The following is a 12,919-nucleotide window of genomic DNA, read 5'->3' on the forward strand; positions in this document are numbered from 1 at the left end:
ACTCCTCTAATGTATCTTAACTGTCAGTTTCCTGGCCTGTCTCCTCCTCACCAGCATCATCATCAAAGATATGATCAAGAGCCTCACATACAGTATATAAGTTGGTCATTGTGCTGCCACAGAATGAAGTTTGTGCAAGGCCTTTAGAAAGCTTCATATACCAGAGCTGCATGAAAAGTATTAGATATTATTGAAACAGGGTTGCAAATTTGTTTGTGAGAATGCCAACAGGTGTGGTTCCCGTGGGGGAAGGATTCCGTTGGGGAAATGTCCCCGTGGAGGCCAAGAAGGGGAGTGAGGTGTGTGTGTGTGTGTGTGTGTGTGTGTGCGCGTGTGTGCGCATGCGCATGCGTGCAAGCTCAAACACACAAGCTTGTGGGTGTCTGGGAGAGAAAGTATGTATGCAGTAATTGTAGTCTCACCCATTCATTTCTAATGACCAGTCATTTTTGACTAGAAACACCACAGGTGAACAAAAGTTAAATAAAACACCTAAAATGTAATAAGGTTTCAACATGTATTTTGTGTGTTCAGATGTCCTGAGTTGTTGAACCTTATGAAATGATTTTCAAAGTGAAACCTTGTTTCCCTTTTCAATGGGCACACGCAACAAACTGTTACAAAATAGTTTCCAACAATAAGGGAAAATATGTCTGAACAATGAACATCTGATTTCGATTTCTAACCTGCAGATGTCACTTTCGAGTAAATGTTTTGACCGTTTCGTAAAGCCTTGACACAAATGCTTCGTTTGGAATAGTTGTTCTGTGCATTACTAGTATTTTCCAGAACTTTGTGCTCATACATCCTCTATCATGCTCATCTCAACTAGTTATTAACGGTTGATTAGCATCAGCTGGTCCTCCAATCCAGTCCTTTTAGCAGGGGTGCGTTCAAGAACAATCTCCTGCCTAAGGGCTATAATAGAGCTCCTTGTGTCCCCCTGTAGGCAAGCTGCAATACATCACTTAGTGTAAAAAAAAAATGGCAAAGCAGTTTGTCCCCATAAAACACACACAGTTGTGCTCGTAAGTTTGCATACCCTGGCAGAAACTGAAATGTTGGCATGATTTAGAAAATCTATCTTTTATTTAAGGATGGTGATCATATGAAGCCATTTATTATGACAGATTTATGGCTCCTTTTTATATCATAATAAAAATGGAAAACTGATCAAAAGTTAACATACCCTTGAATGTTTGGCCTTGTTACAGACACACAAGATGACACACATAGGTGAAAATGGCAATTAGAGGTGCATTTCCCAAACCTGTGGCTTTTTAAATTGCAATTAGTGTCTGTGTATAAACAGTAAATGAGTTTGTTAGCTCTCACATGGATGCAACGCTCCTCCAGGCTAGATACTGAGCCATGGGGAGCAGAAAAGATCTCTCAATGTAATGGAATTTTATAAATGTCTCTGCCGCCACCTCCGCTGCTGCCCCAACCCCTCCTGCCACGGATTCAGCTCCTGCTCCTCCTCCGGTGCGTCGCAGACTACCCGCTCCCAGACTCAGCGTCCCCTGGCCGTCTAAGAAGCCCAGACCATCCTGACTAGGCGTGGAGCGGGCTGTGAGTAGCAACGTTGCCCTCACGGCCCCCGCCTCTTCCTTCACCAAAAGAGCAGGGGCTGAGTCTGACGGCGTCGCAGACTCGGCCCGGCATTCTTTATATTTTAATAAACAGGCTGAACGTTACTTGGGCGTAAGTTGTGCTTTTGTGCAGGCTCAGGTGGTGTCTGAGACTGTTAAATCACTTGAGAATTCCACATGCCCTAGTTTGCCTCCTTCGGTGGCTAATAGAGACTCAGTGAACGCTCTCTGTGTCTCTATGTCTGCCCCGTTGGATATGAGCAGTGGCGCAAATGAGCGGCTTTTCCCTCATTCTCGCCCTGCAGCTGGTAGGTTCTCTAATGTGTTTACTTGTGCACGTTCTATTCCTTTCCCTACTCTCTGTAGGGATAGGAGTTCTGTTGGTAACTGTCAGGATAGCGAGTGTGTTCGGGGTGTTATAAGTATAACTTCTCGCTCCTCTCTACCTGCCAGCTCTGATAGACTTAAGTGCCGGCTAGCGGTTTCGGAGTCGTCTCCTATCCCGCTATCCGCCAGTCAGGAGCGTGTTTGCTCTCAGAGTCTTGCCCGGCAAGATTGCGTTTGTTTTCACTCGCCGTCAAGGAAACGCTCGCGTATGCATTCGCCGGTTTCTTCTCTCTCCCGCCACTCGCGGGTTGTCGAGCGCCCTGAGACTTCGCCCGTTGTTACAGATGTAATTGCGGGGATGTCTCATGCCGCTCTCGACAGCGATATCGAACAAAACAATCTTGCCTGCTCTACCCGGCATCTCCTTAGCTACGCGTGCAACGTCCGCGTATGCAAATGCCGGGTTCCTCTCTCTCCCGCCACTCGCGGGTTGCCGAGCTCCCTGATACTTCGCCCGTTGTTGCAGATGTAACTGCGGCAGCGTCTCATTCTGCTCGCAGAGACAAGATCACACGTCAGAGATCGCCGCCGGCTTTCGCCTCTGTTTCGCTTCCTGCCCTCCCTGACCGTTCCAGTCTTGCTTACCCTACCCGGCGTCTCCTTGTCAACGCGTCTCCGCTCAGGGTGCAACGTCCGCGTATGCAAATGCTGGGCTCCACTCAGGTTGCCGAGACCAGCCCAGCAGGTTTCTTACCTGGGTTTGGTCATGGACACACGCACAATGAGAGCGCTTATTTCGGACTCGAGGGCTCTCGATCTGCTTTCTACTCTCAACCTGTGCCGGCCGCCCTGCAGGCGCCCGGCTCGGGCCATCATGTCCCTGCTGGGCATGATGGCCGCAGCCCACAAGGTGGTTCCCCTGGGCCTGCTACACATGCGCAGTCTACAGGCCTGGTTTGCTCACCAATGGGTCGACCCGGTGCGCCATCGGAACCGGGCTTTGTTCCTGCCGGCTCGCCTATTGGAGGGACCCCCTTGTTCTTTCTCAGGGCGTCCCGTTGGGCAGAGTGTCGGAATGCATCCCGGTTTTCACGGACGCATCTCTCCACGGATGGGGCGGGGTGTGCCTGGGCCAGGCAGTCGGAGGCGTGTGGCCTCCCGGCACTTGCCACATCAACCTGCTGGAGCTAGACATGGTCTTATTGGTGCTGATGCATTTCTCAGACCTAGTCGAGGGCCGCAATGTCCTGATTCGCTCGGACAATCGGGCCACGGTTGCTTACATCAATCGCCAAGGGGGGGGTCAGGTCTCCTGCTCTCCACCGGTCGGCGACACAGCTCTGGCTATGGGCTTGTGCCCATCTCCGCTCCCTAGCTGCGGCCCACATTCCGGGTCATCTGAATGTGGGCGCGGACATTATGTCTCGGAGCGGCCTCCATCACGACGAATGGCGTCTCCACCCAGACATCGTCTCCCTCATCTGGCTGAGATTTGGGGAAGCTCAGGTAGACCTGTTTGCGTCCAGGCGGAACGCACACTGTCGCCTGTGGTTCTCCCTGTCTCAGGCGGATCGCCCCCCTCTGGGGGTGGACGCGTTCGCGCACCACCCCTGGCCCCGGGGCCTCTTTTACGCGTTCCCTCCGCAACACTGCATAGCGCGCCTGCTGGCTCGGATCAGGACGGAGGCGCTTCGGGTCATCCTGGTGGCACCCGACCGCCCCGCAGCCATCTGGTATCCGGAGATGATCCAGCTGCTGGTGGACCGTCCGTGGTCAATTGCGCCCTGACAGGACGCACTGTCCCAAGCGGAGGGCTTGATTCTACACCCTCCAGTGCTCTCAGGAGCCCTCAAGGTCTGGCACCTGAGCGGGTCAGGCTCTTGAACAGGGGTTTGTCCGATGCTGTGGTGCGCACCATCCAGGGCGCTAGGGCATCGTCTACATCCAAATTATATTCCTCTCGCTGGAATATGTTTGTATCATGGTGCGCGCAGAGGTCCTCGGATCCTTCGTGTTGTCCTGTGGAGGAGATTCTGTCGTTTCTGCTGTATCTCTTCGATATGGATAGGTCTCCTTCAACCATCCACTGTTATGCATCTGCCATCTCTGCGTGCCATGAAAGTTTTGCTGGAAATACTGTTTTCAGCCATCCTCTTCTTCGCTGTTTCCTTTCGGGGACGAGCCGTCTGCGCCCGACGGTTAGACTAGGCGCTCCTCAATGGGACCTGGCTAAGGTGCTGGGCGCCCTCTGCGCACCCCCATTCGAGCCCTTACAACAGTGCTTGTTTAAGTTGCTTTCCCTTAAGACGGCCCTGCTTGTCGCTCTGTGCTCTGCCAAACGGGTGAGTGACCTCCGCGCCCCGGATGCTTGGCCATCAGAGAGGACTTGGTTTGCGCTACGTTGAGACCTAACCCATCCTTCGTGCCGAAAAGTATCACAAGTTCTTTTCGGTCAAGGACCATTGAACTACAGGCCTTCTTCCCTCCCCCGCACGCTCGGGAGGAGGACGAGAGGCTTCACTGTTTGTGCCCGGTGCGTGCCCTTGCCTTGTATGTGGAACGCACCAGGTCTATCAGATTGACTCCCCAGTTGTTTGTCTGATATGCGGACTCCTCGTTGGGTCGTCCGCTTTCCAAACATCGTCTGTCCCATTGGCTTTGTGACTGTATCACTTTGGCCTATGGAGCTTCGGGTTCCGTTGTTCCAGAGGGTCTCCGTGCACACTCCACGTGGGGTGTTGCTGCCTCTTCTGCCCTTTTCGACGGGGTCAGAGTGGATGACATTTGAACCGCGGCGTCGTGGTCGATGCCTTCGTCGTTTGTCCGTTTTTTATTTGCTGGACGTGTCTCCGTCTTCCCTCGTTCATTCTGTCCTTGGGGCAGCTGCCCGGGACCTCTGAACTTACTCCTTTTTCATTTTTGTTTATATCTTCATGCCCCTCATCTCGTGATGTGTGGTTCATGGATATTTATTGTTGGGCTTATGCGGGATGGAGGGATTCCTTCATACGCATTCAAGCACCACCTTCTGACTTTGTCAGCTGTCGGGATGTTCGTCTTAGGGTAATTGGAATCGGGATTTTTTTACTGATCCTTTTTTAGCTTACTGGTGTTCCGGCGGGGAGTACATTTTGGCTCGCTCGCTCCACCTAGAACCACTAGGAGCTAAAGCCCCTCTAGGGGGCGGAGCTCCACGAAATATAACGTTAGTTACCTATTGTAACTCCAGTTATATGAGTGGAGCGAAGCCCCCTAGACCTGTTGCCCTGCCGTCCCATGAGTTATGCTGAATAATTTCGGGAGGACGTTCTCTGGGCTCACGGGTCATTTATAGGGGCAGGCGTGCCCTGATTGGCTGATGCATCTTGCATAATGAGTTTTCAGTACGGCCGCTGACGCGGCATGGGTAAACCACTAGGAGCTAAAACCCCTCTAGGGGGCTTCGCTCCACTCATATAACTGGAGTTACAATAGGTAACTAACGGTTATAATGTCTGTATAAATGTGGGCATTTTCAAGTGTTTGTGGACTGCGTGTGGAAACTAAAAAGCATTGTGCTTACACCATAACAGTTAACTTTACTGCATAAAAGGCTAACATGGAGGCGCCGATGTGATTACTAGCACCTAAACATTTCGAACAGTTTAATTTTTTTACTCATACAGACAAGAATAATTACAGCGTAATTACAAATTAGGCAGTTTTTCAGTCACAATAATTAGTTTATAAGGTTGTTATTATTAGCCCTTATTAAATGGATTGGCTGAATTCCAGTGCAGAATGCGTGTTATTTCTTGATAACAGACCGTTGCCATGAAAAACAGTGCGTTGCTATGGACGCAGCAGGATTCTAACCAGAAACGGAACGATATTTGATTTTGAAATCGAGCTTCAGTGTGTGTGTGTTCATCTCTTTAGTACTGTGACTTGACTTGACTTGAAACTTATAAGGACTCGACTTGACTTGCTTAGGGTGAACCCTTGACTTGACTTGACTTGCTTGATTTATCTGAACTGTGACTTGAGACTTGACTCGAGACTTGATGGTTAAGACTTGAGACTTGCTTGGACTTGACCATGTGTGACTTGTCCCCATCTCTGGTAATCCATCTTGTTGTTCATGCTGAAGATTTTCTGTGTGGATCTGAATTCATGGAAAAATATTTCAAGTCTGTGGAGACAAGTTTTGATTTAACACCAATTAATCTACGGCAGAGGTGTCAAACCGGTTCCACAGAGGGCCGAGTGTCTGCAGGTTTTCACTCTCACCTTGTACCTGATTGATTCATTAGGTCACTAATTGGTTCGTTTCTACCCTCACCTGGTTGTGTAGGTCTGAACTGGGAACCAATTTATAGGAAAAACCCAAAACCTGCAGACACTCGGCCCTCTGTGGAACCGGTTTGACACCCCTGATCTACGGAAACTGACACTAATGTCGGTGGATCTAATAAAAAAAAATTCTGCTGACATAATTTTCCACAATCTGACAAAGCTGGAGGTTCTGAAACTTTTAGACTTCAAGATTTATTCTATGTAGAGAATAAATTAGAAAATATCTGGAAAGCGTATCTGGAAATACACTTATAATGTATTATACAGCTTTACTGAATCTCTCTCTGGTAGTATTTGGTACTTAATCAGTTACAATTGTTTTGCAGTTGTGACAATGTTTGTTTTTTTGCATGGGCAAAGAGGAACAGGCAGGTTGAAGTTATCTTGACCTCTGTTAGAATTATTATGTTGGAGGACTTGACATGCTTGTCAGACAATGGAATAGACACACCTAACTTTGTCAAGTACACAGAAGCCAACTGCACAACAGAGATAGACTTTATTCACTTTACTGTGACTGGCCTGGGAGTCCTGTTCTTCATGCTGGTGGTGTTTCTCCATAACATGTCTGGCCACTATCTTCTTCCCCTCTACCACATAACCCTTGGCTGGCTGTCAGAGGCCATGAGATCCAACACCAGGGGGCGCTACGACTACGACACCTTTGTCTCCTACAGCGGGAAGGACGAGCTCTGGGTGGTGGAGGAGCTGCTGCCCAACCTGGAGCAGAGGGGTCCCCCTTTCCTGAACCTCTGTCTGCACAGCAGAGACTTCCAGCTGGGGAAGGACATTGTGGAGAACATCACAGACAGCCTCTACCGGAGCCGCCACACCCTCTGTCTGGTCAGCCGCCACTACCTTCACAGTAACTGGTGCTCCCTGGAGTTGAAGCTGGCCACCGCCAGACTGCAGGTGGAGCAAAGAGACATCCTCCTCCTAGTCTTCCTGGAGAAGATCCCCCCTCACTGGCTCTCAGCCTACCACAGACTGACCTATCTGGACTGGCCTCACACTGTAAAAAATATCTACTTGGTTCTACTTAAAATCATAAGTTAAGCAGCTGCCTCAAAATTTCAAGTAAAAACAAAATGGATTAATGAATTGTTTTAACTCATTATTTTGAGACTTGTTAAGCTGTGATTTGCCTTCTGCGAGTCAACATGACTATACAATTATTGTTGTTTCAACTTTGCTATGCAAGTTCAAAATAAAGTGAACTCATTAATGAGCATTCTGTTCACTTATCTCCATTAGTGGATTCAACTTAGTAATTTAAATTAAGTAATGTCTTTGAATTAGGGTATCAAGTTAAGATGATCTAAAACAACATCTTATTTTAACTTAACAATTAATTATAAAAACACACAAATTTGAGTACAAAACATTTTTTTTAATTAAAACCAATGTCAATACAAGCTATACATAAACACTTCAATCATGCAATCATCTCAAACTTGTAATCAAAACTTTATTCGGTACCAAACTTCAGTTGGGGGTGGGTCATATAATGAGGCTGAGATAAATAGAAGGGTAATGTGTGAGCTTACACTATGAGGGGGTATCCCAAGCAGACTCCACAAGTATTTCTCAGTGTGTGTATGGGTGGTGGATGATGGGAAGTGTTTCCTGCAGTTGTCTGCACTGCCTGTTGTCAACCAAGAAGTTGGTCATGCTGAATGTAGGCTAGATAGACCAATAGACACATACAGCAGTATAGATATCTATATTCTGCACATCAAAAAAAAAAAGAAATCCCAGCCTGTCATCTAAATTGTTTATCATTGTTATTGGTGTGTGACCTAATGAGGTTAAGTTGACTGATGATCACTGCAGGAAACATCTCACCTATATGCGCGTGCACACCCCTCTGCTTGTCATATCCCCATTAGGTCACCCAAAGCTGTACTGAACACTTCATATTCACCCAACAAAAAATACATTCCTTCAAAAGCATTAGCTTTTTTCCTTACACAACACTGAAATATTGAACAGGTTTTAAATGTAAACATTAAAAAAAAGGTTTTACATGAATCTCACAGATCCAGCTGACTTATACCAAAAGCTGTGCTGAACCCCAAACACAAACAAACTAAAACTTCAGACTGAAGCTGGTTCTGTTCAAATACTTGAATGCAGTATACTTTGACCCCACAATTTGGACAATATTCAGCATTAAATGTATTCAGTCCAACAAAAGTAAATGTACCAAGTGCAACAAAAAAATCAGGGCTCCTCTCCTGTTTGCTTAAGTGCTTTTGCCTGTAACTTTGGTATGCATGTCAACAGAAACAAATGTACCCTATTCTAGGGTGGGGAACGGTTTACAAATTATACCTCAGGAGCTTGTTTCGGATGCCGTGGACTCTGGCAGAGGCTTGATCTGGTTTGATCTTCATCACTACCCTCTGAAGGAACTCAAAGGAATACTTCATGGCTCGTGGATACTCAAGGTTAACGCAGTAGATGATCCCCAAAAGCATGGCAAAGCTGGATGGCACGTCCTTGAAGTTGTGAAGCACAACAGTCTCCTCAACCACAACTGCCACATTGAAGACCTCACGTGGAAAAGCATCCTGGTTGTCACCTTCATAGCCTATCAACAGGCCAAGTTGCATCCCCTCCATGGCTGCAGCCAGTCTCACCATGGGCCTTGAAAAGCAGAAGAAAAAAAATAGTGTGAATGTTTGGGTCAAGAAGTACATGCTCTGTAAAGCTACTTAAGTCTCAGTGATCATAAACCTTGTTTTCAGGCTAATAAAAGAGTCTTCTTGGGCTTCCAGTGGTGAGTGTGCATGGTTGTAGGTGCCATGTTGGAAGGTTACTGCAAGGGTGAAAACTTCAGTGTCCTCTCAGATCTGGGGAAGTGTATGTTGTCCTCTCCCCATCACTATTCTACCCCTCCTTTCTCCTCCTCCAACATTGTTCTACCCCTCCCTCCTCCCATCACCACTATTCCACCCAACCCTCGTCCTCCCCATCACTATTCTACCCCTCCTTTCTCCTCCTCCAACATTGTTCTACCCCTCCCTCCTCCCATCACCACTATTCCACCCAACCCTCGTCCTCCCCATTACTATTCTACCCCTCCTTTCTCCTCCTCCAACATTGTTCTACCCCTCCCTCCTCCCATCACTAATATTCCACCCAACCCTCGTCCTCCCCATCACTATTCTGCCCGTCACTCCTCCCTGCATCATCACTATTTTGCCACAGGACTTTATCAACACCCATGAGTGTATCTAAACCAATCTGTGTCCGTGTGTGTGTGTGTGTGGTTTAGTGTAGTGAGGTGAGTGGGGTGTGTGTGTGCGCGCAAGTGTATATGTGGGTGCGTGCGTTCGTATAAGGGCTGTTATGCATGACAGAAAAAGGTCTTACGTCACACATCCTGATGATGCCTTATGGCTCTTCTCTTAGGTAGTGTGGCAGACCCAGCAGAGCAGCAGTCCTCCTTTTGTTTCCTACAAGACAAAAATAAGCAGAGTTGAGTGACCTCAAACAAATCTGAACGTCTCAGATAAAGCTTTATCAACCGTCTTTGACTGAACTAAAATACTGAACTGCTAGCAAACGTGTTCTAGCTAACGTTAACGGTCGCTGAAATGTGCCTTGCTTAAATGACATCACAGTTGTTGCCATAGACTGTAAAAAAAAATGGACGACGCCCTTTCGCCCTTTTCCATTGGTGAAAAATGAAGCCGCCAGTGTCCCGATACGGCGCTGACATCTTGGACTTGCGTCTGCGCAGATAACAATCTTGGGACCAGTTCTGCGCAGTAGTTATGCGCAGTAGCGAGCAGGAAGTAAAGCCGTAAAGCCGCAAAATCTACGGCCCCACCCCTGTGCCCCGCCCTCACTCTCCCTCGCAGAATGCGCATACCATAATCAATCGCAAGTCCAAGTACAGTACAACCTTTGCTTGTTAAACCTAGACGATATGTTATAGCCTAACTTACATAATGTTTAACCTTAATTTAGAATAGGCCTAATACATTAAATGTAAAGCTCCAATCTCCTCAGTCCTCCGAAGGAGGATGGCGCTTCAGTGGCTCCTTGGCTCAGATAGCTGTCAATCAAAGCTGTGAATCATGACGTCACACCACCGTTTTTAGAGCATTAAATAACTAACTAAAAACCAACTTATTTTAAAAACAAACTCTTGAATTTACATTAGCGTGATACAAACTACAGTAAATGACAGAAACCAGCTTCGGAAAAAAGATAATTGAAGGGTAATTTAATTGTTTAGTTGGTCTTGCGTCCCATTGAATAACATGGGGAGGGCGGGGTTTATGACCTATACTGGGACCACTCACCAGGGGGCGATCGAGACGTTTTGGCTACACTTTTCAGGGCTTGTGCGGAACGCTTGGTTGTTGCACATATCAAAAGGTAACGATAGCTAACGTTAATCACGTTATTGGCTTCATCAACGCACATTCTCAATATCTACAAAACACAAACACTTACCTATAGCGAACTTGTTCACGCCAACCCGACTCGTCTTACAGAAAAAAGTAAGACGGCACCCGGCCGAATGAAGTTTGATTGCTTGCTGGCGCGTAAACTTGTTCGTCTGGAGGCCTGGCTTCATCGGTAGTCCCCCGCACATGCGCAAAGAGCTGTCCTCCTCTCAAATAATCCTGATCAAATAATTTTTACAGTGCAGGACCCCCATCAGCACCAGCCATTCTGGGACAGACTGTGGGAGAAACTGAAACCTCCAACCGTGGCTTGATTTTAAAATATAAAATTTAAGTTGCATGTTAAAGCTGATATTTGAAACTTGTCTTTCAATTATTTTAAAGTACTTTAAAATAACTTTTTATCTGTAAACAACTTATTGCTAACACGTTTTTACACACTGTGTGTAGAGTAGGAACTGAAAAGGTCTGTTTGTTTTTTTTGTTTATTTATAGGAAAAAAATAGCACTTATTGTGTATTTAACACTTCTTCAAATAATATAAATATAATAGAAATAATAAAGCCTCATTGGTCAGATAATAAATTCTATTATTTTTCTTTATTGTTTTTAATGGAAATGTTTGGACATTTTCAGTCCAGTTATTTGAGTAATGTTTTTTTTAAATGTGTGAGGTGGGACTGTGAGATTATGGGCTTGAAACAATGACTGATAGTACTGACTACTATCAGTCATTGAAGGACAATAGTTAGGACATGTGATGCTCCATAACTGATGGGCCCCGTACATACTGTCCATACATCCTGTCCACACATTCTGTCCACTCATCCAGTCCATACATCCTTTCCACACGTCTTGTCACCTCATCCCCTCCAAACATTCTGATGACCAATTGTTTATATATGTTCTGGCATAAAAGATTGTGCTAAACCTTAAATTTTTTGAGAAAATGTAAGTCCTAAAAAGATCAACATTATTTTATCATTTTCATGCATCAAAAGTGGACAGAATTCAACACCCAGTAACATGTGCACTGTGCAATGCCATTTCTATTTTATTTAAACTGGCTTCAACTAAAGATCCTCAGAGGAAAATCCAAAGTGAAGCCAACTTTATCACCCGACATTGTACAATTCAATTTGCAGAGTTGTTCATGTTCTTCTTTTTGTTGTTAATGTGCTGCAATCCATCAATTATTAATACAACCTAATCAGTTTCTTAAACCCTTTTATTTGAACATATTTTAATGAATTATATAAATACACTGCTCAAAAAATCTAATCACAAAAAAAAGTTGAAAAAGAAAGATTTGAGTGAGGAACAGAGGCTTTCAATTTGCAGTGATCTATTCATTTTAACCCTTCTATTCCTCACCCAAAACCTTCCTTTTTGACTTTTTGGAAAGGAAATAAAAAGGTGCAGTGATAAAGTGGACCTTTATCTTTAAAATTAAGAAAAAACACTAAATGTTTTAAAGCAGTACCAGGGACAAAAAAATAACACAATTAAAAGAAGAAATAGAAGTTGGTATCCAATGTTGTTTATCAAGAGGGTTTCCATTGTTTCTAAGTTTTTAATAATAAAAAAATGCTATAGAACTGTGGTTCCTTCAGCTAATACATTTTGCTTTTTATTTTATTTATTATTGCACCCGAATTTAAAAGATTAGTGCATTATACCCCAAAAAATCATGACTTGGAACAATGCTGTAGGATTTTTATTGGATGATGTATTTCTATCAAAAGTTCTGTAATGGATTTGTTCCAATAAAAAACATAATAGAAAAGCCTAAAGGAATGTGAATTAAACTTCTAAACTCAAAACAATCAGCGCTAAATGATTTTCTGACTATGGTGAAACCACAGAGACATTACTCAAGTATGGAATTTTTGATTAACTACCAACTACTCATCTGAACAGAACTATAAAGATATTAAAATAATTGGTTAATCAGATGTTATTTGAAGAAGTACTCAGTAGACAACATGAACCAACTCGTTTTTAACCTGAAAAATAACAAAAGCCCAAATAGACCTTTTCAGTTCCTACACTACACACAGAATACATAATACATATGTTAGCAATATGATTTTTATGAACAAAAATGTATTAAAACTCAATATAAACTAATGACTAAATAAATTAAAGACACACTTCAAATTGTTCAGACAATTTGTACTTAGACCTTTAAATTACAATTTCTGTAACTCAACATACCTTCCAACATTATTAGTCTTAGTA

General features: G+C 44.9%; 1 protein-coding gene and 1 long non-coding RNA gene across 2 annotated transcripts; one reads left to right on the top strand and one right to left on the bottom strand.

The window, feature by feature from the left end:
- Window positions 1-6,321: 6,321 nt before the first annotated feature.
- Window positions 6,322-7,310, top strand: LOC114840295 (toll-like receptor 13; the record flags this gene model as incomplete). Its single annotated transcript, XM_029123220.2, has 2 exons — window positions 6,322-6,420; window positions 6,669-7,310. Coding segments are annotated over 2 exons (741 nt in total), but the record flags the coding sequence as incomplete, so codon positions are not given.
- Window positions 7,311-7,665: 355 nt separating this feature from the next.
- On the bottom strand, window positions 7,666-10,894 carry LOC114840402. Its single transcript, XR_003782593.2, has 3 exons — window positions 10,725-10,894; window positions 9,633-9,715; window positions 7,666-8,903 (listed from the first exon to the last, which is right to left on the bottom strand). It is a non-coding gene; the product is annotated as an uncharacterized LOC114840402 (long non-coding RNA).
- Between the last annotated feature and the right edge of the window lie 2,025 nt (window positions 10,895-12,919).

Source organism: Esox lucius, chromosome 11 (genome assembly GCF_011004845.1).
Source record: "Esox lucius isolate fEsoLuc1 chromosome 11, fEsoLuc1.pri, whole genome shotgun sequence".
Taxonomy (NCBI): domain Eukaryota; kingdom Metazoa; phylum Chordata; class Actinopteri; order Esociformes; family Esocidae; genus Esox; species Esox lucius.